The following is a 23,799-nucleotide window of genomic DNA, read 5'->3' as shown; positions in this document are numbered from 1 at the left end:
TTGCACGTGCAGGAGAACAGTTTAATTTTGCAGCAGGTACAAGAAACAATTTTTTTTAATATAGATATGAGGTAAGTCATAAGGTTTTTAAAGGCGCCACATGCCCCCAAAAAGCCTCACACCACACACACACACACAAAAAAGTCTGCACTGCCCTGCACCACAACAGCTAAATGTGGCTCTTAAAAGGGATCTAATTCACATGGAGAAGGAATGCAATCCACTAAATCAAGAAACACTGATGGCATTACTTGCCCCACTAATATCAGTTTACCCCCTGCATCACCCTTAGCTGGAGGGCTTGCACATATTATCCAGTCCACAGGCTCTAACCAGTGATCACCAAGCTCTAGAAGACACTTGGCTCTTTATAGCACACTTCAAAAATGATCATTTCCTGCTCAGTGATACAGTCACAGAGAGGATGCTTATATAATTTATTACCGACAAAGCTTCAGTAAGTGATTAAATTAAAAAAAAAGTTTCCTACTTCAAATGAAAACAGTCCAGAGATTAACATTTAAAAATAAATCCTTTTATTTAAGCTCCATTAGCTTTGCATAGCAAATTAAATATTTGTGTCATGTTTCCGGTGTAAGCTCATCCTGGGTGCAAAATCAGTGCGTACCAAAGTTCGTCCCCGTTTAACCAAAAATGATCTAAATATTTAACTCAAAATCACAACTGCATGACTCATGGTGGCCATAAGTGTACAATTGAATCATTAAGTTTCATTATCCAGTGAAATGTGATGCTAATCCATCTGTTAGATATTTGACTGAACTAGTCCAAATTTTGCTGGCGACAATGAAGTAAAAGTCACCGAGTAATGAATGAATACGTAAAATGAAGATGAAAATATTATAGTGGTTCTGCAGGAAGTAAAAAGGTTGTATTCTGCAGGGATGCATGATGGACTGGTCAGTTTAAAGGACCAAAACACTACAACAAGCCCAACAAGCAGCCTTATCAAATTAGCAGGACTAGTTTCATTTTGTTATCTGTAAAGTCAAGGTCAAGCACAGAACAACCAACTGTTTTAAAATCCATCTGCTATGTGTTTGGAATTCGTATAATTTCCCAGTTTCTTCTGGATTCAGTATCATTTTTATAGCAGACAGATTTTTTGTGCTTTATCAAAGTATGTAAGTGATACTTAGACAGTGCAGCAGCTGTTCAGGCTTCACACATATGAGCACATCTGCCTGAATTCTGCTTCTAAACATCAGGTTGCTGCACAGGAAAGCTGCCAAATTCTGCCGAATTCCAGCAGAGGAAAACTTTTAGTCTAATTGGGTCTGCTCAGTTTTTTTTGTTGTTTATTTTTTTTGTTAGATTTGCAGGCAGCTGGTGACTGACAAAGATTAAGACATTAAGAAGAGGACTTTATTCAAAATCTACCAACTTTTGAGTTGGAGCTTACCACAAGTAAAAAGTGCTTCCATGTGGAGAAAAGTGGAAGCGCATGATTGTAAATACAGACATACTCTTGACTAATCTTTTTAAATCATGAAATTAAACAAAGGGTTTTTTTTTAATTAATTAAAGAAAACTGAAGAAGTTACAAGTTGCTCTCTGTAGTAAATCTAATTCAAACTGATGACTGAGGCATTATCTTTAGACAGGAGCCTTTTTGCGAACTTTAAGTACTGTTTATGCCCTTTAAACCTATCAGTGCTGAAAGTTAATGCCTGAAATCCTAATAGTTATTATTATATTAGCAGTATTAAAATAGAGCTAATCTTCCTTTACTGAAGATTGATGATTGCTGATGGTACTTCTTCTTAACAAATGCTACCCTCTTGTGGCAGCCATACTCCAATACAACACAAACACTATATTGCCAAAAGTATTCATTCGTCCATCCAAATCACTGAATAGGTATTCCAATCACTTCCATGTCCACAGGTGTATAAACCAAGCACCTAGACATGCAGATTGCTGCTGCAAACATTTATGAAAAGATAGGTTGCTCTCAGGAGCTCAGGAAATTCCAGCGTGGCGCTGTGATAGGATGCCACCTGTGCAACAGGTCCAGTTGTAAAATTTCCTCACTACTAAATATTCCACAGTCAACTGTTAGTGGTATAACAACAAAGCTGAAGCAGTTGGGAATGACAGCAACTCAGCCACTAAGTGGTAATCCACACAAAATGACAGCGCAGGTTAGCAGATGCTGAGGTGCATAATGCGCAGAGGTCACCAACTTTCTCCAGTCAGTCGCTATAGACTTCAAAACTTACTGTGGCCTTCAGGTTAGCTCAAGAACAGTGTGTAGAGAGCTTCATGGAATGGGTTTCCCTGGATGAGCAGCTGCATCCAAGCCTTACATCACCAAGCGCAATGCAAAGCATTGGATGCAGTGGTGTAAAGCACACGGCCACTGGACTCAAGAGCAGTGGAGACGTGTTCTCTGGAGTGATGAACCACAGTTCTCCATCTGGCAATCTGATGGATGAGTCTGGGTTTGGTGGTTGCCAGGAGAACGGTACTTGTCTGACTGTATTGTGTCAATTGTAAAGTTTGGTGGAGGGGGGATTATGGTGTGGGGTTGTTTTTCAGGAGTTGGGCTCGACCCCTTAGTTCCAGTGAAAGGAACTCTTAATGCTTCAGCATACCAAGATATTTTGGAGAATTTCATGCTCCCAACTTTGTGGGAACAGAAGGTCCATAAAGACATGGATGAGCGAGTTTGGTGTGTAAGAACTTGACTGGCCTGCACAGAGTCCTGACCTCAACCTGATAGAACACCTTTGGGATGAATTACAGTGACTGTGAGCCAGGCCTTCTCATCCAACATCAGTGTCCTCACTAATGCATTTCTGGAGGAATGGTCAAAAATTCCCATAAACACACTCCTAAACATTGTGGAAAGTCTTCCCAGAAGAGTTGAAGCTGCTATAGCTGCGAAGGGTGGGCCGACATCATATTAAACCCTATGGATTAAGAATGGGATGTCACTCAAGTTCACATGCGTGTGAATGCAGACAAGTGAATACATTTGGCAACATAGTGAATTTTCAAAAGCCCTTCAGTACCATTTTGTGTAGTACATTACGTCCCAACCCAGTATGATGTGCACAATTAAATTTACATTTGCTTCCATTGTTAAATATTTCTGGTTGAAAAATGTCTTACATTTGATCCCAGTGGGAGAAATTATTTACATCTTATTCACATGTATGCATTATTTTCACCAAGGAATTGAAGCAAGGAAAGAATTGTCCAAAGCTAATGGAGCTCATCTTGGGGGTTTGAAGTTGATTAACAGGTTTAAGGCAACTAGAGCCCACACATGGTCACACAGATGTTTTCATTTTTCTGACGGGCTTTGACAGTTGAGGAAAAATACAGGAGTCACTTACAACATAAACAAATCAAATTTCCCACTAAGCAGTTATTAAAATTCAAACATAATCCAAAGTACTCTCCATCAAATAAAAATGCAAATGCAGTGGCATGATCACGTTTAACCTAAAACACTACCAATAGGAATTTTCTAAATCCTACAAGGTGTAGGACTCTGAAAGGGTTAAGACAACAGAAAATGGCACCCTTCTGGCCCACATTGTTTATCACATTCAACTTTAAATCGTAATTTTATAAGCCACAAATAACATTGCTAATAAAGAGTAAAATCTAAGTCCAGTATATTTAATGACCTCTAATTCATAAATCCAAAAAGCTTCCCTGTCTCGTAAGCTTAATTTAGACCCCTGCACTGAATCAGTGTAGAGCCTGAACCGGAGCCTGTGCAAGACTCCTTTGTCGGTCACCTCAGGGTCTAGAAAGACGAATGCTTTCAATTCTGAAGACTTGTAATGTGGACAGGTTACTATTTATTAGGAGCTAATTTTACGAAGTTTCGAACAGGTGTCACAAAACCAACACAACACCATCTAGACTCACGCAGACATCTCATTCTCAATAAATATAAATATATTTGCACCAGTGTTCTTCAGGCTTGTTTTCCTGACAAATTTGACCAAACTGACAAAGACTAACTTCGAGACATTCTCCGTATACATTATAAACACATATAAAATTTTATCCCAGTCCTGCTGGCTGACTCGCCCTTTTCTCTCTGTCCCTCTCTCTCCCTCCCCTATCTGCGTGTGCACGTTTGGAGTCTGCTTGTGTGTGGCTTCCCGCTCTGTTGCTCCACACCTGCAAAGAATTGTTGATTATACACCTGATGGCAGTTGGAGCTTGTCACTGGTGACCTACTTAACGTGGAAACTTTTCCTCATTTGATGTCAGATTGTTGCATTGCATGCGGTACTGAAGCTTGGATCTTCATTGTTGTGAGTGCTGGTAAGAAGAAGAAGAAGTCATAGTTTTGTAGCTTTAACTGTCGTTTCTGTGTTCAGATGCCTCGCTCCTTAGAAAAGAGGAACTGTGTTTGGGATAGTGATGGTGAGACGAGGCTTCATGAAGCACTGAAGCGTCCCATCCAATTGGTGCACTCATGGGCCGAAGCCTCGTGGCGTTTCATTTGTTCTACTGCGCCATCAAGTGGACAATAAATGTAAAACAGGCAGAGTGATTATAATGACCTCGTGGCTTTGGTGTGTAAAGCTTTAATTAGAATAAATGAATAAAAATCTGAGCTTATTAATATGGTGTCTGTCTTTATGATACAATGGTGGGGTCAAAAGGGAAAGTGGAAATAAATTGGGTGAGGGTTGTGATGTGAATGTGCTTATTAATATTAATTTATTACTATGTGCATATCTTATTTTGGAGAGATCAGCTCAAAATGTTCTCAGGAGGGGAAATTCTCCTCGAATAAATTGCAAACAAACACGCAATAAAGTGAAAGTTCACAAAATGTCGAGGGGGGATCGATTGTGTTTCGCTGCCCCTTATATTTCGAACTGCACACCTAAGGCCTGAATTATGCTTCTGCGTTGGGCCTACGTACGTAACCGGAAATCCCCTCCGAACCCTACAGCGTAACCTAACGTGTATGGAAGCAAACTTGTGTCATCAGGATCTGAATTTTAAATGCCATTGAATTTCTGGCACTGAATTTTTTTAATGCCGAAAAAAGTGTTTGAATTTTTTGCCTCTGAATATAAGTCTCTGGTCAACACAGCCTGCAAGGACTGTGATTACCGCATAGAGCGTGATGAAGCATAGACAGCACCAGGCAGGAGCCAGGAACAACTCTTTGTTTTAGCCAGATAAATCATACATTTATTTGTTTAATATAACTACATATAGTGTGGTAAAACTGCTCTGGATCACTAAACACATTTGGGATTATTTGGACTTGGATGAGTCATGCATTTTACTAACAATCTAAAGAAGAGCTGAAGAACTTCAGGCTTATAAAAACATTTTTTAAATTACTTCACAAATGCAATTTGTGACATGCCACCAATGTTGGTGCGTAAAACTAATATTACAAATAAACCAATATCACAGACTCAGGAGAAATAAAGGGAAAGCAAAGAGCATTTCTAATGTTTCCGTAATCACTATCACAGCATTTCGTTGAACCCAGGATACTTTAATATGTGTCCTTATAATCTCTTATACTTGACAGCGTGATCAAGTGAGCTGTCATTGATATCATGCTTTAATATCGTGTTGTGATCTTTCTGCAAAGTTAACCAAGATGTATAACATTGTGTGTTTTTATCATCCAGGGGAATACAGAAACTCGGGCAGGAAAACTCTGCTGAAACAGGCACTTGATCTGAACTGTCCTCCACACAGAGATAAACAATTTTTGGCACTATTTTCTTTTGTTCTTTTTTCTGTGCTACAATTCAGAGGGACATATTTATTTGACTGCTTCAGTTACTACTTATTTCAACAGTTAATTATTCTATGGATGGAAAACTGATCTACACAGAGCCTATTTTTGTCATGGTCTCCACATTCTCTTGGTGTGGACCTGCCTTCCAACTTCCTCTCCTCTGTCTGTGGGTGTTGTGTGTGGATGGTGCTCTCTTCCAGGAGTGGCTGTGCTCCAGGGAGGACTCAGGCAGGCACACCTGTTTCCAATCACTACTTACCAATAGTACTTAAACCTGGCTCAGAGTGCTGGCTTACTTGTGGTTCCTAGGCTACTTAAGAATAGATTGGGAGGCAGCGCCTTCAGCTTTCAGGCCCCTCTTCAATGGAACCAGCTCCCAATTTGGATTCAGGAGACCTGATCTCTGGAAAACTGTCCTTGAACATTCTTGAAACTGTCACTAAAACCTGTTAAACCTTTTAATCAGTGAGTCTTGGGTAAAACCTTAGTAGTTTTAATAATCTTACCTTTTTTTGTTTCATTAAAAAATTTCTATAAAATAATAAAGGATATAATTAGATTCTTTTACTGTTAATATTTGCTTCACAGCAAACTAGAGTACTAAAATGCTGTTTCCACATCATTGTTAATAATCTAAAATATATAACAGATTCTTAGTCACAGGCTATTTTCTGCATAAGGTTCCATTTTTATTTGGTAAAGACTGCATAGTTCCTTACTACTGCAGTAGCATATGGCCATGGTGAATTTAAGCCAATTCTGAAAGACTCTGAAAATGGCACTCTGAATAGTGTCTTCACTGGTCTGCACGTCTGTAAATCTGTTCCTTCTTTATTTGGCTCACTGTTTATTTTTTGTAAATGATATTAATGTAATGTCATTTTTGAGAATGATATCTGTGTTTACATCTTATTTGCCATCGTGCTGCCCTACCTTATAAAGTGTCTGGTAGGGCAGCACGGTGGCATGGTGGTTAGCACTGCTGCCTCAGCAAGAAGGTCCCCAGTTTGAATCCACCATTTGGCTGGCACCTCTCTGTGTGGAGTTTGCATGTTCTCCCCATGTCTGTCCAAAGACCTCCCCCCATAAGCAGAAGAAGATGGGTGTATGGACTTTTATTAGGTACACCTTGTTAGTGTATCAGGTTGGACTCCCTTTTCCCTTTAGAACTGCCTTATTTCTTCATAGCACAGACTCAACAAGTGTTGGAAACATATTTTGATCCATGTTGACATGATAGCATTACGCAGTAGCTGCAGATTTCTCGGCTGCACATCCATGATGAGAATCTCCTGTTCCACCACATCCCAAAGATGCTCTGTTGGATTGAGATCTGGTGACTGTGGAGACCATTTGAGTACAGTGCACTCATTGTCATGTTAAACAAACCAGTCTGAGATGATCTGACCTTTGTGACTTGGGTGATGAGATGGGCATACTGAGGTCAGCCGGAACCACTGATACAAGGCAGGATGGATCCACGCTTTCATGTTTACATCAAATTCTGACCCTACCATCTGAATGTTGCAGCAGAAGTCAAGAGTCAACATACAAGGCAATGTTGTTTTTGTTTCCCCCAGAGTATTGTCCAGTTTTGATGAGGTCAGTTTCCTGATCTCAGCGGACAGGAGTGGCACCAGGTGTGGTCTTCTGCTGCTGTAGCCCATCTGCTTCAAGGTTTCATGAATTGTGCATTCAGAGATGCTCTTCTGTATACCTTGGTTGCAACAAGTGGGTTTTTTTATTTTATTTTATTTTTTGAGCTACTGTTGCCTTCCTGTCTGCTTGAAGCACTCTAGCCATTCTCCTCTTACCTCTGGCATCAACAAGGCATTTTCACCCAGAGAACTGCTTCTCACTCGGTATTTTCATTTTCAGACAACTCTCTGTTAGAGATGGTTATGTGAAAATCCCAGTAGATCAGCAGTTTCTGAAATACTGAAACCAGCTCATCTGGCACCAACAACACAAAGTCACTTAAATCATCTTTCTTCTCCATTCTGATGCTCAGTTTGAACATCAGCAGGTTGTCTTGACCGTGTCTACATGGATAAAATCACTGAGTTGTTGCCATGTGATTGGCAGATTAGATATATGTGTTAAGAAAGAGTTGAACAGGTGTACCTAATAAAGTGCATTAATAAAGAGCGTTCACACAGAGATGCACCATATTGCCACAAGTATTTGCTTTTCTGCCTTCTCATGCATATGAACTTGAGTGACATCCCATTCTGAATCCATAGGGATTAATATGATGTTGGCCCACCCTTTGCAGCTATAGCAGCTTCAACTCTTCTGGGAAGGCTTTCCACAAGGTTTAGGAGTGTGTTTATGGGAACTGGGGAACTGATGTTGAATGAGAAGGCCTGGCTCGCAGTCTCCACTATAATTCATCCCAAAGGTGTTCTATCACGTTGAGGCCAGTCATGTTCTTCCACACCAACCTCACTCATCCATGTCTTTATGGACATGCTTTGTGCACTGGTGTGCAGTCATGTTGGAACAGGAAGGGGCCATCCCCAAACTGTTCCCACAAAATTGAGAGCATGCAACTGTCCAAAATATCCTGGTATGCAGAAGCATTCCTTTCTCTGGAACTAAGGGGCCGAGCACAACTCCTGAAAAACAACCCCACACCATCATCCCCCCTCCACCAAACTTTACACTTGGCACAATGCAGTCAGACAAGTACCGTTCACCTGGCAACCACCAAACTCAGACTCATCCATCGGTATGTAATGCTTGGATGCAGCTGCTCGGCCATGGAAACTCATTCAATGAAGCTCTCTACGCACTGTTCTTGAGCTAATCTGAAGGCCACATGAAGTCTGGAAGTCTGTAGCACTATGCACCTCAGCATCCACTGAGCCCACTCTGTCGTTTTACATGTTCTACCATTTCATTGCTGAGTTGTCATTCCCAATCACTCCCACTTTGTTATAATCCCACTAACAGTTGACTGCGGATTATTTAGTAGTGAGGAAATTTGACAACTGGAGTTGTTGCACAGGCGGGATCCTATCACAGTAAGGATTCACACTGGAATTCATTGAGCACCTGAGAGCAACCCATTCTTTCACAAATGTTTGCATAAGCAGTCTGCATGAATAGGTGCTTGATTTATACACCTGTGGTGAAGTGATTGGAACACCTGAATTCAATGATTTGGATGGATGAGTGAATACTTTTGGCAATATAGTGTACATTCAATTGAATATTCTGCACTATGTGACAGCGTCTGTGGTTGTCGTTTGTACTTAGGGTTACAACAGGAAGAATGAAAGGTTAGGCTTTAATTTACAAACCATTTTCACCTGTTTGATTTTATTTATTTGGTGCTGGCTTTAAAAAAACACACTGTATATACAGCATGCATAGAGTTTAAATTGTCAGGGGGAAAAGGACTGAGTCGCCCTCTTGTGGCAGAGTTCTCACTTTTATCTCCACAATCGCACCAAATGGATGTGTCAGTGCATATCATATTAACTTGCAATTCAATTCAATTCAATTCAGTTAGTTTTATTTATATAGCACCAAATCACATCAGTCGCTTCAAAACGCCTCACCTCGATGAGCTCTCAGATTATAATTATTATATTTCATCTGGAAAAAACTGATACATAATTCACAAGTCAAAGTCCAGCACCCATCCAGAGTACACACACACGCACACACACACAAATGCATCTGTTTGTAATAGCTCACTGCAGCATTTGAATCTCTTTTGTGTTCACTTGCATCTCTGTATTTCTTTGTGCTTTGCATGTCTCTTCAGGTTAACACTGCATAACATTTTGTCATTATTTTATGTCTCTTTGAGGTTGTATGTTACATTTTTTTCATCCATCCATCCATCTCCGCTTATCCTGTTGGGTCGTGTGGGGGCTGGAGCCTATCCCAGCTGTCACAGGGTTAGAGGCAGGGTACACCATGAACAGGTCGTCGGCCTGTCGCAGGGTTAACACAGAGAGACAACCATTCACACTCACATTCACTTCTATGGGCAATTTAGAATCACCAATTAACCTAACCCCAGTAACTGCATGTCTTTGGACTGTGGGGTAGCTGTACCATATGCTGTACTTACTTAGTAATGGCTTTTATTCACTACCTCACTCTGTATTTATTATATACTTAAAGTTATTAAATTATAACTTACATCTCAGTCATAGAATTTCAGTGTCTTGGAGAAAAAGTGAAAGCCACATTTCCTAACATTATAACAGACTAAAAAGTGAATTAGTGTCCCCAGTAGTTAAGATCAGCTCCATTAACCAGGATGCATGAGCTCTTCTTTTAGACAGCAGCTTGTTTGACACTAATGGAGTGAAGCAGCAATTCCGTTACTGGCAGTTACTCTCATTTGTCCTTATCATGAACATGCACGTTATTTATCACTAACAAGTTACATGGACATGGGAGTGAGACAGCGACAGAGAGAGAGACACTCCTCCTTATTGATAATCAGTGGCGTGTATTTATTTGGAAGACATAAAGGCTTACCCTGATATATTTCATCATTTTCTGTTCACATTCAGGTTAAATTAACTAATGGAAAGTTTGTGGCATAATAATAGCCATTACTTTTCATCCCACAGTGCTAGGGTGCTTCCCACCCTTTACTTATGCTTCAAAAACAAAGAAAAATTGAGCTCAACTGAAATTTTTAACACCCTCCTGAGGGCACTGGCTGCAGGCTTTGCTTCCCCCTTGTGGAGAAGCTCTGCACAGCCTCACACTGGGCACTTTTACCCTGCCAGCACTTCAGAGAAACTGTGCAGAAGACACCCAGTGGAGCTCTGACTGCCCAAATGACTGACCACTGTGGCATTTCATTCGTGTGGAGAAGAATAGCAAAATTAATCTATGGCATCAGTCCACTTCAACATGTGAGCAAACCTGTGATTAGTGAATGACCCAGTCTACCTCAAAGCTACACTAGAAGCTCTCAGTATTATTAAAATCCTTGAAAAATGCAGGTCTTTGAACCTAAAATTATAGTTTTATAGTCTTATTTTAATACTATTCTTGCTTCTCCACTCATAAAAGTTGGTAGTCTAAGTGGAGATTCCACTCTGGATTACGTATCAGTAATGTAATGTAAAAAAGTATGTCAAAATGAGTGTTTTCTGTTTATTATGGGACATTAAAGTTGTGTTTGTGTAACGTAACAGTCACGTCAGCACTTTTCCAACTATTTGGACGTTTAAAATCACATGTGAGAACTGTTATTTTAAAACTTATCACTTTTATCAAGGAAAAAATGATTGTGCGTATTTTTTTTTTTTTTTTTTTTTGCCTTTTGGGGATTTCTGTTTGTTTTGAGTAATGGGACAAATGAACTGTGTGCATTTTTAATGATTTAAAAAAAAAATAAAAAGATGTAAAATAAAATCAGCAGTTTAACACCAGGCTTCGATGTAGATGGAGGTTATGCACTGACTGCACCTATTCAATGTAAAACGTTACAGTATTACTATTTCCATGTAAACTTAACAAACAACCAAACTTAGACAACAAAACCCCACCCAGGTTTATAAGGGCGGTCTCATTGGTCCGCGCGTCTGTAAATCCGTTCCCTCTTTATTTGGCTCACGCCATTGGTCGGCGGTGACGACAATCCTGAAACGTGCTCCCGCCCACCGAGCGGATCAAGTTTGAATGAACAACAGCAGTCTGCTCTGGAGGTGGTAGTTGCATTTGCAGTAATTATTAAAAGTGTGTATCGTATCACGGGTGAACCGATCGAGGATGGACATGAAGAAAAGAATTCACCTAGAGTTGCGGAACCGCACTCCGTCAGATGTAAGTTGGCCTCACTGGCTCGCTGTAACGCTTCACTCTCAGCTAATGGAGAATATTTCGTGTGATGTCTTGGCGTGGGGATACAAAGTTTCTTACAAGTTAAAAAGATGACGGGGACGTCGGCTCGCATTGTTGCTTTGCCGTCGTGTTTACAGCTGGCAGGTGCTGCAGGTCCGCTGCTTGAACTTTTTTGTGCGGCTCCAGCTTCACGTTTTTTGATGTGCAGTTTGAGAATGCACCACAGCTTTTTTTTATGCCAGCGGTATAAACAAGGCGAGCAGTGTGAGAAGCCATATTTGTAACTTTTGATCCACGAACGCGCCCCTTTTCGTTTTAAATCCCCGCGTTTTCGGGATTTTAGTCGCTGTCTGCATGCTTGGAGTGAGAAATGCATTCACCTGAGCAGTTTAAGTCGTGCACTTGGCGCGTTGAGGGTGCGAACACTCAAAGTCATGAAATTATCAATGATGCATAAAGATCATAGCCACGAATTGTTGCCCGTCAACTGCACCTGCAAGTAGTTACACAAACTGCCCGGCTGAAGTCGTTTATTTCTGCACGACTCTGAGCAGCTGACGCCGGGGGAAGCCAGCAGCCTCCAGCCGGAGCCACGGTGCGCACAGATGGCCCGAAATAAAGCGCCGTTGACCGTTAGCGGCCACCGAGCTGCGCGAAAACACGCAGCGATCAAACACAAGCTACGCCCGCTTCATTGTTAACAGTCCGGGTGTACGTTAACTCGTCTAATCGTGGACTTTTCGAGCTGAGAAATCCAGCCGTGATCAAAACTAAATCGTCGAGCCGCGTTGTTGCTCTAGTTTTCCAGAACTAGGACAAGCCGCCATTTTACTGAGAAACAAAGGCTATTCGAAACACACCGAAACCCAGTTCATTCGACACAAACGACGAACCATTCATCATACCTTCGTATTAATCGAAGTCTACACACACCATCAGTCCAATCGGCAACTGTTTAGCGCAAGCAACAATGAAACGTTTGCCTGGCAGCTATCTAATCGGCTTTAGCGGCCCCTCCTACTCACAAATGACCCTGTACACGACTCGTAGGTTTGTTTGGCTCCGACTTGTTTTGACTAATGTGCATCTGCGTCGCTCATAACTCACGCACACGTCTCTTATTTAAGCTTAAACACGGTAGCCAGTGAAAGAACCGCATACAACCGCTGTACTTTATCACTTTCTACTGTGGCAAAAAGATAAATGTCATATTTACGTAATGGAAAGCGAGTCAACGTATCGCGATATTTACAGCGGTGTAATGAGCGCTGACCGCTGATGGACAGTATTCTTCTTTTTTAGTTCCGGTCCTCATCGCTGATTGGCTGAGTCACGTTCAAGGCCGAGGTGAAATATCCGATAACAGCCCACCTGTGACCGCATATCACACTATTTAAATATCAGTGCGCTCATGCTGCACACTGAAGTGTGGTATCCGCCCAGCGTTGAGCTGGGCACTGTTATCAGTAGGACGGTGTTTGACATTTGTTTTCTTTCTTTTGATTTTATATAAAGGTGGATTATAATCAATTTTATGCAAACCATAAGCAGGGCAGAAGAATTATAGGCCCTTTCCTCAAATCAAAATAACAATACCACACAGTAAAAATACTTCTGCCGCATATTTTTATGGGTAAAATTTAATTAAAGTATTAAAAATAAATGTAATGCACATGAAAGGTATCTTATTAAATTTACAGCAGCATGGACTTCTGCAGCAAAGTGACAAATAAATGTATCGATTGGATGATTGAATGTGATGTTTACAGTTGGACTAACGCTAACCAGTTTATTTTTGGTTTGCTCTTCAGGTCAAAGAACTAGTGCTAGACAACTGTCGCTCAAATGAAGGCAAGATCGAGGGTCTAACAGACGAATTCGAGGAGCTGGAGTTTCTAAGCACAATCAATGTTGGCCTGACGACAGTTGCCCACTTGCCGAAGCTAAATAAACTCAAAAAGGTAAGTGCTGTTCCTCACACTTCAAGTCTCTGCAGGCTGTAAAGTTTTACATGTTTTGATTGTTTAATTGATCAACAGCTTGAACTCAGCGATAACAGGATCTCAGGAGGGTTGGAAGTTCTGGCAGAGAAGTGCCCCAACCTCACACATCTAAACCTCAGTGGCAACAAGATTAAAGACCTCAGCACAATAGAACCACTGGTGAGTCCCAGAAATAGTTGATGGGACAATAAAAGCACAACATACAAAGCACCTGGCTGAGTTATTTATCAGACTGGATTCTTTTTTTATCTATTTTTGTTTTGACAGAAAGAACTGGGGACCCTGAAAAGCCTAGATCTGTTTAATTGTGAAGTGACAAATCTGAACGAATACAGAGACAACGTGTTCAAGCTATTACCCCAGCTCACGTACCTGGATGGGTACGACAAAGACGACAAAGAGGCGCCCGATTCTGATGCTGAGGTCTACGCAGAGGGCTTGGATGATGATGAGGAAGATGACGATGGTAGGTTTGAGGTTGCATGTACTCTCGTGTGTATTTCTTAGAGCTGCTGATGTTGGCGTTTGAATAAATATGGCTAACTCATCACTTTCACCCAGATGTAGATGATGAGGAGTATGATGAAGATGCAGCGCCAGGAGATGAGGAGGAGGAAGAAGGAGAGGACGAAGAAGAGGAGAATGAAGAAGAAGAAGAGGAAGACCTCAGTGGAGAGGTGAGATGAGAATAAAGAGATATGTATTCAGTAACTGTTGAATGGAGGTGCTGTTGTTAGTATACCATGGATAGGATGCCATGGTGTATGCCACTGGGAAAAGAAAAGGGAAAAAAATAAATAAATAAATTTCACTTGAAATTTTGAGTTGGGTATCTCAAAATTTTGAGAAAATAACTTGAACTTTTGAGTTAGTTTTTTGTTTTTTTGTTTTTTCCTTTCTCAGTGGCGGAAACAAGCCTCCGTACAATCAGCACACTGACTTTGCCTTGTTTTTTATTAAAGGAGGAAGAGGAAGAAGATTTGAATGACAGAGAGGTTGACGATGAGGATGATGAGGGTGAGCAACTTGTTTGTTTTTTAAGCTATTGTTGTGGAGGGGTAAAATGGCTACACAGACCAAGACCAAAATTGGGTTTTGTACCAGGTTTTAAGTATTTTATTTTGTCTGGTCTAAAGCATTTTAATGCCTCAAGTGGCCATTTGGGGGACTGCAGGTTTAACCCTTATGTGTTTGCTTCATATTGAGCCACAGAGGGGGTGTGTGTGCGTGTGTGCGTGTGTGTGTGTGTGTGTGTGTGTGTGTGTGTGTGTGTGAGATACAAACAAAACAGGGAGACACATGTGAAATAAGGGAAAAAATATGGCAATAAATATAAAACAACTTTTGGTCTTCTGGAGCTTTTTTCTTCATTCTGTGAAATGCTGTTGGTGTCTTTAAATGGCTTTTTTCTTTTCTTTTCTTTTCTAGAAGAAGAGCGAGGTCAAAAGAGAAAAAGGGACCTGGATGAAGAAGGGGAGGAGGATGATGATGATTGAGAGTCTCCTTTAAGCTAAGTTGTGAACTGTTTTTAACTTGTATCTCCCAGTCACTTCCCAACAGCCCCCATGTATTTTCCCCTCAGTTTCATATTGCAGTAGGAGTGGGTTTTGTTTTTTTTGTTTGTTTTATTTTTTGTTGTTGTTATTGGCCAGTCAGGTAGACGGGGTTTCCTGGAGGGAAAGAAAAAGTTACATTTATGTACCTTTGAGGCCCCCGTGTTCCAGTCTTTATTGTCCACTTTTAACTGCTTTGTGGACACCAGTTTTGTAAAATCAAATAATAGCAAATATAAACCTTTTTGAGAGATGTTTTTGTTTCCTCACTGTTTGTGTAAGACCAATTTCTGATGTATTTTAAGACTGCCCCCTCCAAAAAACAAAGTAAGAATAAAAAAAAAAAAAAAAGAGTGCATGTCTAATACATTTTAAAGTCAACTACTGGATTCATATACGGCTGTCCTCTCCTTGTCTTAAACTTTTTTTAATTCTTTTTTTTTTTTCTTTTCTTTTTTTAAATGTAAGTTATGTGTTTGTAGTGTCACCAGTATGCCAATACTCTCTGCTGTCCTGGTGTGAAACTTCTGTCTGAACATGCACAGTGTGACCCTCGCAGGGGGGCATATTTTTAAATCCTAGCAAAAAAATGTCTGCCCTTGTCAAAGCTGCTCCTCCTCCTCTTAAACCCTCAGCTTTGATAGTTCGGAAATTACGTGTTCTTGTAAATAATGACCAAATCTATTTTTTTGTATTCTCTTTGATGATGGCAGACATTGAACAGACAACTGAGGTGAAACTATGAATTGTAATAAGATATTAAATATGTATGCTGCTTTATCTAAGAATACGCAGTGTGAAATTTCTTGAATTTGAACATAACTTTGTATGCGTCATCTTTCCATAAAGAGAAAATGTTCAACATCAGAGCTCATTATTGCTTTTGTCCATGTTCTTTTCTGTGACACACAGAAGACGATGTTTGTGCTGGTAGTGTAGAGAAGTGCTCGATATAAACGGAGGTTACAGCCACAATTTATGTGCATTGAAAATTTATTGTTGCAAAGTGTAAACTCTGGAAAACAGTCAGCTGTTTTGGACTTTTTCTCCAGTATCCGCAATGGTCAAATTGGCCTACCTCAGTGATTTATGTTTTGGTTTTTGTTTTTTGTTTTTTCTTTCTTTTCACTATATGTTAAATCCACTGTCATCAGCCAATTTCTGTTTCTTTTCCCCTCCCATTCACTTCAATAAATCCCTTTTATATATGTGTTTGAAGTTTGTGGTCCTTGTACATTACAGTAAAATCAAAAGGTGAAGTGTATACAGAATTCCAGGGAGTGATGACAGTCTACATTTATCATTATCTACATGGAAAATCAATCCAGAATGTTTTTTTTTTTTTTTTTTTTTTTGCACAAGACTGAACTCCTAGTAAGTGTAGTCCTACAGTACATTGCTACCATACTAAGCAAGTCTAAGCTTGGGTTTACTTTTTCTGCGATGGTAACCATCCGGTCAAAACTGCTGTTTAACAACTGTATAAAACAAGTTTCAGCCAAAAGCAAAAGCATTTCTACCTTGTTATACTTTACAAAAAAGAAAAATCAGCTTTTTTTTGTGTGTGTGTGTCCACCTACATGAGAAGCTCTGACACAGCACAGTTCCAGCTGCTAATTCACTTTCACTGTAGCCTTTTATTTAACATTTACCATCGTTCAAGTCTGCATTGCAAGGGCTCGTTTTTTTTTCTCTAGATTTTTCTAACTAAAGCTTTGGGCCCTTTTATGCGCCTGCTATGATGTTATGAGGAAAGACTTGTGACCTTCAGTCTGCAACTCGCTATTAACTTACTATTTCCATCCTCGCCCTGCATGCAGTGGAGTCCTCTCCATTGTCTCAGGCCACCAAGAACAGAGCTCTGGTCATTTCTGGAACTTGGCTCTTAAAATGGTGCCAATTAAATATTAATTCTCCTAAAGCTGAAAGAAAACCAGATTTGATGATAAAACTGCAATTTATCCTAAATGTGTTGGTGGTACAGGTGGAGGAGAGGCACGTCACCTGTTTAAAGCAAAATTACACGGCTACAGACAAACATTAATAGCAGTAAAAGTTTAAATGTCAAAGGGTCGGTTATAATTACAGTTTGCACTTTTAGGAGTAGGCAATAATATCGCTTCATAACTTATCAGATGTTATGTTTTTGGAGACAAAGAACTAATAAGAAATGATACCTGTTAAGGTGCCATTTCACACAAATCTCGCTCCGTCTCAACCGGAAACATTCAGCAAAAATCTATAGAGCATCACAATCATTACTTGCGCAACGTGTCATACAAAAAAACAAAACAAAGGATTAACAAATATACATGTTAATAGCTAAAAAGGTAAGATGTGAAAAATAAATAAAAGCAAATATACATCACCCCCCAACATCAAAATTAGCCCTAAAACCCAGTAACAACCAGCAAAGCTTCCCTTGAGACTATAATCAAGTAGTGACACACGTCCACCACCTGTGGATTCATGTCTCCTCTGCTGCTTCCCTGCTATTTAAATAAAGAGATACCTGAACAAAGTGAACTATGTGCTGTCCTTGGGAAAAGACTGTTTTGAGTAGCTATGCGCCAGTGTGACAAAGTAAATTTATAGCCACTGTCTGTAGGTCGGAAAGCAGTTACGGGCTAAGCAGCTCTGTGGAAAAACATGATCGGTGTCTGCAAAGCTCTCCTCGTCCGCCATTTTGAGATAATGTTGCAGCTCGCTGCAAACTGGGTCCGCAGCAGGGTCTAAGGCCTTGGGGAAGAAAAACAGGAGCAGTAATAGTCTTCTCCAGTTTTACCTCAACACAAAAATTACAATTCGGAGGTGGTTTGGTCAGTAATGGAGGACTTTTTTTTTTTTTTTTTTGCACGGTGATCAAGGCATTGCCACATGGACAACAGGATAGGCAAAGTGAGACAAATACCTAGGCGGTGTGGAATAACACTTGACAGTGTGCTAGATCAATAATTTACACTTATAAAAACAGAAAATGCCAAAATTCTCTGCATTCTCTATCAGCGATTTAATGCTTAAGTGGCAATCCCTGATCTGTCTTGCCTTCAGTACTTATATTTGTCACTACTACAATATTCCAGTAATTGCATCAGTTAACATTATCCAATGGTTACCATATTATTGTGTCCACTACTCGTAACAGCAGGAATGAAATTATGATATAATGAAATATATCAAAAAAGCAGGGTGAAGGGCTCAGAAGGTTGTTGGAGGTCAGAATTGGGGGCAAAGGAAGCAGCTTTGCCAGTCCAGGAGTCTAAGAGGTCAGGCGTTGTTGGGGCTAACGTTCTTCAGGTTGTTGAGCTCGAGCTCCAGCTGGCGAATTCGGATGTCCTTGGTGGTCAGTTCCTCCTTCAGCCGCCGCAGCTCGTCCTGCTGCCGGAAGAACATCCGCAGGAGCTTTGTGGAAACAGTGGAAAGCACACGGAAGAACATGAGTATAACAGCAGCTCTCAGAAGAAGGTTAGAGGACACTGGCAGAATGAGTGAAAAGACATTTTGTTGGGTTTGGCTCATTCTCACAGCATTTCACAGCATGACTACAGTTATGAAACCGGTTCTTCTGAAACGGTAGTCTCCTAGCTGAAAAATAACCTGATTATAAATCATCTTTGGTAGTTTTTTTCTGAAATATACTGCACCAGTACATTCGCCTGCACTCTTATGATTGAAAGCCCTGGAACAGCAGCTACACGGACCCCATGAGCCAAAAGGTTAGACTGCTCTAAAAGCTTAGTTTCAGATTTTTTTTCTATTCTTCAAACTTTGTGATGGTGAATATCCAAAGAATAGTCACCTTAGTCACTTTACACTCTTAAAAGGGGCAGCCAATCAAAAGTAAGTTGACTCAAAGGGAGGGAGATGGGAGCATGTTTCACACTTTGCAGTTAATGCATGCAAAGTATGAAATAAAAATATTTTAAATGTGATATTATATAAAGCTACTATAGAAAGGGGAAAAAGCACAGAGTTGGAAATAAACACAACAGCTGTACAAAAAACCAAATGCTGCTCATTTTTAGCATCATCAGACTCCATTAAAGGCTGTGCAATTACTTTCTAAAATGATTTATATTAGATACTTGAATAATAAGAAACAGCAGAGCAGAGTCATCCTTCATATACCTCGTTCTCTGTCCTTGGAGGTACGTTCTCCAGCAGGTCGATCCCATTGACCACCACACTCTTCTTTTCTTTCACTGGGACCTTGAACACCACCTGGTTTGGCCGTTGGTAACCGTCCTTCAGGGACATCAAAACCGGGTCTGAAAAACAGGGAGAAAAGGCATTTTTCATTAAGCAGGTGAAAACCAACACAAAGCACCAAAAGGCTTAAGTGCTCCACAGATCAACACGGGGAATTCTTGTATTCATCTGTGCTGCCCTTCCACTTGTCTAATGCCTTTATTTGTGAGCAGCTCTTTAGCGTGTTGGCATCTGCATATTCAAGTCTTAAGTTATTCTGCAACGTGATTAGCATACTCATTAAGTGCTTTTGACTTTTGTAGGTCATTATTTAGCCTTCCAAAACAGTGTCAACCAAAAAAATGTTCACAAAACTAAATAAATAACAATGTGGAAAATATTGACCGGAAAGCTTCTCTTTCTCTCTTTTTAAAACATATTCCAACAGGCAACCCTATTGTTACTATGTTTCACCACTGCAAAGACCAAACAAAACAGACAAAACAGATACAAAATAGTGATCATACTACAGTTTTAAATGTTTAGCGTATTAAAATCACATTCATGAAAATGGCTTCCATCCTTGCTGGATGTAATCAGTTATGGACTAATTTCTTGGCAATATGCCGCTTATAGATCTGCTCTTCTTTTCTTATACTGGAAGAAAGTTTTTTATCTTGGGCTGACATGTCAGGTCTTCTTTAGTCTCCACCTGCTTCCTCATTTTTCTTCTTTTTTCACATAAACTTTGTCAAACCTCTTTTTTTTTAACCTAAGCCTTTTCTTTCTTTTATCTGAGTCCCCTTCGTGTCTCAGGGGACACAATAATCACCATTTCATTTATTGCAGCCTGAGCCCCCTCTTTTCTTACTCCAGAAGAAAACTGACAGTGTTTGAGTTTCTTCACTGGGAAACTGTCCTGCTTTATTTGTGGGGGGGTTTCGGTCTTAGAACAAATTTAGTGCTTTTTCCATTATCCAACAATAAACATGCAAATGTCTTTCCACATACACTGTACTGCCAAAACTATTTGCTGATCTGCCTTCACACTCGTAAAACTTGTGGAAAGCCTTCCCAGAAGAGCTGAAGTTGTATGGATTTCACTCAAGTTCTTATGAGTGTTTATGGGAATTTTTGACCTTTCATCCAGAAGCTCATTTGTGAGGTCACACACTGATGTTGGACGGGAAGGCCTGGCTCACAGTCTCCGCTCTAATTCATCCCAAAGGTGTTCTGTTGGGTTAAGGTCAGGACTCTGTGCAGGCCAGTCGAGACACCAAACTCACTTATCCATGTCTTTATTGACCTTGCTTTGTGCACTGGTGTGCAGTCATGTTGGAACTGACACTTTGCATTGTACTTGGTGATGTAAGGCTTGGATGCAGTTGCTTGGCCATGGAAACCCATTCCATGAAGTCTCTACAGACTGTTCTTGAGCTAATCTGAAGGCCACATGAAGTTTGGAGGTCTGTAGAGATTAACTCTGCAGAAAGTTGGTGACCTCTGCACACTATGTGCCTCAGCATCTGCTGACCCCAGTCTGTGATTTTATGTGGCCTACCACTTTGCTGTCGTTCCCAATCGCTTCCACTTTATTATAATACCACTGACAGTTGACTGTGGAATATTTAGTAGTGAGGAAATTTCACAACTGGACTTGCACAGGTGGCATCCAGTATCACGCTGGAACTCATTGAGCTCACTGAGCGACCCATTCTTTCACAAATGTTTGTAGAAGCAGTCTGCATGTCTAGGTGTTTGGTTTATACACCTATGGCCATGGAAGTGATTGGAACACCTGAATTCAATGATTTGGATGGATGAGTGAATACTTTCGGCAATATAATGTATATAGCAATATACAGATTACAAATGGCAAACATCACCCTGCCGATTTAGAATGATTCTGATTCACTAACATAAGCCTGGTTCTTAGAACAAAATTGGCAGGTGTGTAGGTTTCATGAATTGAGTAATAATTTTGGAAATGCGCACATTTTTTGTTCAGGGTAAGTTTATTTCTATGCACATGTTAAGTGAATGAGGCTCACTGAGAGCGAACACAATGTGAGAAGAAAAAAAAAAGACTTTCAACACACTTTCAACATCCTAAATTTAATGCTCACTTGGTTGAAGTTCTAATTTTAAAGGTTCTTGAAACATGAATCAGAGCCTAGGTGTTGCATGACATTGTCTTACTTCTGGTGTTGACAGTTTTGAAAAGTAAAACTGGGGGTAGAGCCTTCAGCTACCTGAGTCTTCTCCTATGAAACCAGTTCCCACTTTGGGTTCAGGGCAGATACTCACTTTACTCTTATCAGATCAGGTGACCCAGTCCATTAGCCACGCTGCTATAGACCCAGGTTCTTGGGGGCCTGCCCATGATGCAGTGAGCACTTCTCCTCCACTCCCTTCTCTTTTGTGCTTTGTCTTGTTTTTGTTTACCATCTTTCTGTATTTCTTTTTGTCCTCACTCCAGCTGGTCTCAGTAGATGGCTGAGACCAGCTAAAGCTTCTTCCTTCTTAAAGGGAGTTTTCCTCCCTGCTCTTCTCAGTTAAAGGGTTGTTGGGTGTATCCTCTCTAATACTGTAGGGTCTTTATTGCAAAATCTTGAGATAGCTATTGCTGTGTACTGGTGCTGGTAATATAGTAAAACTGAATTTTACTGAACTGGACTGAATTGAGTCGAGTAGAAGAAATCAACTGTGGGAATTTTTACTGTGTTGGTAATAATACAAGCTGCATGCTGTCAGTGAGAGTCACAGCAAAGCAAAAATATTCAGTCACCAAAGTTTGCTGTAAATGAATTCACCTTAGTTTTGTTTACTTGTTGAGGTAACCTTGCATGCAAGTCATCAGGGAAATCAGTTCCAGTAAATGATCATGAGCCCACTTGTCTGTTAAAATGCTGCGTAAGAAGCCAGACAAGTGTATGCCTGATGGGTTGCTTACCTCTATCAATTCCGCTCAGCCACTCGCTGGCCGACAGGGCTGGTTCTGTTCCTGCCGTCATGGGGTAGATGTCCTCCTGGTATGTGTCTGACTGTAAACAAACATTTTCAGCTACATTAATTCAGCACTGCTGATTATCTCAAAGTCGGGACATAAGGATTCTTATGTGAAGTGTCTTTATCTCAAAATATCACATGAAGTTTCAATAATTTTCTGGTTTTTGACTTTCAGGAACTCATTCACTAGCCTACTTCTCCTGCTTTGAATCACACACTTCTGAAGCTAAAGAAACACTTCACGATTGAGTGTTTTGCATTTGATAAATTACTTCTGTCCTTGTTTGCTTCTAAGTCTGATTTTGTATTTCTGTTCATTACAAACCAGGATATCATAAGTCCAAGTGCTCCCAAGAAGTGTTAGATAAAATGTAACAGCTTTTTTGACTCATTAAATGCTGAATATAATATATTAAAGATATGAATGATGATGACAGAATGGAGCCTAATCAGTTCATTTCTTGATTTCATTCCCACTCACCCTCCTTGGCACAATCATGGAAATGGGCTCAATCAAACCCTTGAGGGTGACCAGTTTGTAGAAGCGGTACACCTCGCAGGCTGCCACATCCAGCCCGTGCTTCGGCATCACACCTGAAGACAGGAACAGAAGCGTGTGGTGACAGTTGTTTTGACAACATCCCTTCCCAGAATTCACGGTTTGTCTCATCAACAAGATACAAAAACAACCTGCTGCAACGTGACATTGATGGATAAATTGGTGGCGCTCTTTAAGCTTCATTGAGGGAATGTTTAAGTTCCTACAGCTCTTTTTTTTCTTCTTCAAAGAATATGATCCTTTCAGCCGTGCAGCACCATTTTTAGAACAGTGTTGAGGCAGAGCCCATTTTCACAGTGATTCATTCCATCTCTCCATCTCTACAGACAGTTAATGACTGTGTTAGGGTTTCTCTTTGTCCTCTGGTATGACAGATTATATACTGCTGTTCAGCAGTTGGCTTACCTAGTCCTTTCTGTGGGGCTGGGGATCGGAACTCCATTAGGTACTGGATGTACGGCTTCTCTGTGGTGATTTCAAAGTAACGGATGTTGCCGTCTCCCTGCCAGATCAACAGAATGTGGCCATCACCTCTGAACACTTGAAGCTACGTCTTATTTGTGGCTATGCTCTGATTCCCAGATCAAGCAGTGCTACTTAGATTTTATTTTTACTTCCCATCATCATTTAAGTTTAAGTTTAAGATTGAAATTAAAAAAAAAAACTCTACTAAAATTCAAGAGGCATACATAACCTAAAACCTTACACAATGTGTAGGAATCTATATATATGTATATAAAGAGATAGATATAGATATATTCAGTGAAAAGACATAGATACAAGATGCAGTTTTTAAATGATGATTTCATTTATTAAGGGAAAAAAGCTATCCAAATTTACTTTGCCCTACTCAAGAGCACATGAAAACCAAAGTCAATGACGTCTATCAATCTGATG

At 40.3% G+C, this 23,799-nt stretch overlaps 2 protein-coding genes across 5 annotated transcripts in view; one reads left to right on the top strand and one right to left on the bottom strand.

Moving 5' to 3' along the window:
* The first annotated feature begins 11,384 nt into the window (after nt 1-11,384).
* Nucleotides 11,385-16,354, top strand: anp32a (acidic (leucine-rich) nuclear phosphoprotein 32 family, member A). Of its 3 annotated transcripts, none has more exons than XM_030726273.1 (7): nt 11,385-11,572; nt 13,402-13,551; nt 13,630-13,752; nt 13,861-14,059; nt 14,155-14,270; nt 14,556-14,610; nt 15,025-16,354. In XM_030726273.1, exons 1-7 carry the CDS (start codon nt 11,519-11,521, stop codon nt 15,087-15,089), a joined length of 762 nt encoding a protein of 253 aa, XP_030582133.1. In that variant the 5' UTR covers nt 11,385-11,518; the 3' UTR covers nt 15,090-16,354. The 3 variants fall into 3 exon arrangements, with proteins under 3 accessions (XP_030582133.1, XP_030582132.1, XP_030582134.1); XM_030726272.1 differs by having other exon boundaries at nt 15,022-16,354; XM_030726274.1 differs by lacking the exon at nt 14,556-14,610 and having other exon boundaries at nt 14,155-14,168; nt 15,021-16,354.
* Nucleotides 16,355-16,448: 94 nt separating this feature from the next.
* coro2ba (coronin, actin binding protein, 2Ba) overlaps nt 16,449-23,799 on the bottom strand; it is a 43,728-nt gene continuing 36,377 nt past the window's right edge. For both annotated transcript variants that reach the window (XM_030726270.1, XM_030726271.1), the window contains exons 8-12: nt 23,308-23,404; nt 22,825-22,937; nt 22,288-22,378; nt 19,275-19,414; nt 16,449-18,548 (exon numbers count right to left, since the gene is read on the bottom strand). In XM_030726270.1, the coding sequence (XP_030582130.1) occupies nt 18,414-18,548; nt 19,275-19,414; nt 22,288-22,378; nt 22,825-22,937; nt 23,308-23,404 (576 nt within the window). In that variant the 3' untranslated portion in view covers nt 16,449-18,413. The remainder of the gene's footprint in view (nt 18,549-19,274; nt 19,415-22,287; nt 22,379-22,824; nt 22,938-23,307; nt 23,405-23,799) is intronic.

The sequence above is a fragment of the Archocentrus centrarchus genome, chromosome 3, assembly GCF_007364275.1.
Source record: "Archocentrus centrarchus isolate MPI-CPG fArcCen1 chromosome 3, fArcCen1, whole genome shotgun sequence".
Taxonomy (NCBI): domain Eukaryota; kingdom Metazoa; phylum Chordata; class Actinopteri; order Cichliformes; family Cichlidae; genus Archocentrus; species Archocentrus centrarchus.
This window is presented reverse-complemented; position numbering and strand designations above follow the sequence as displayed.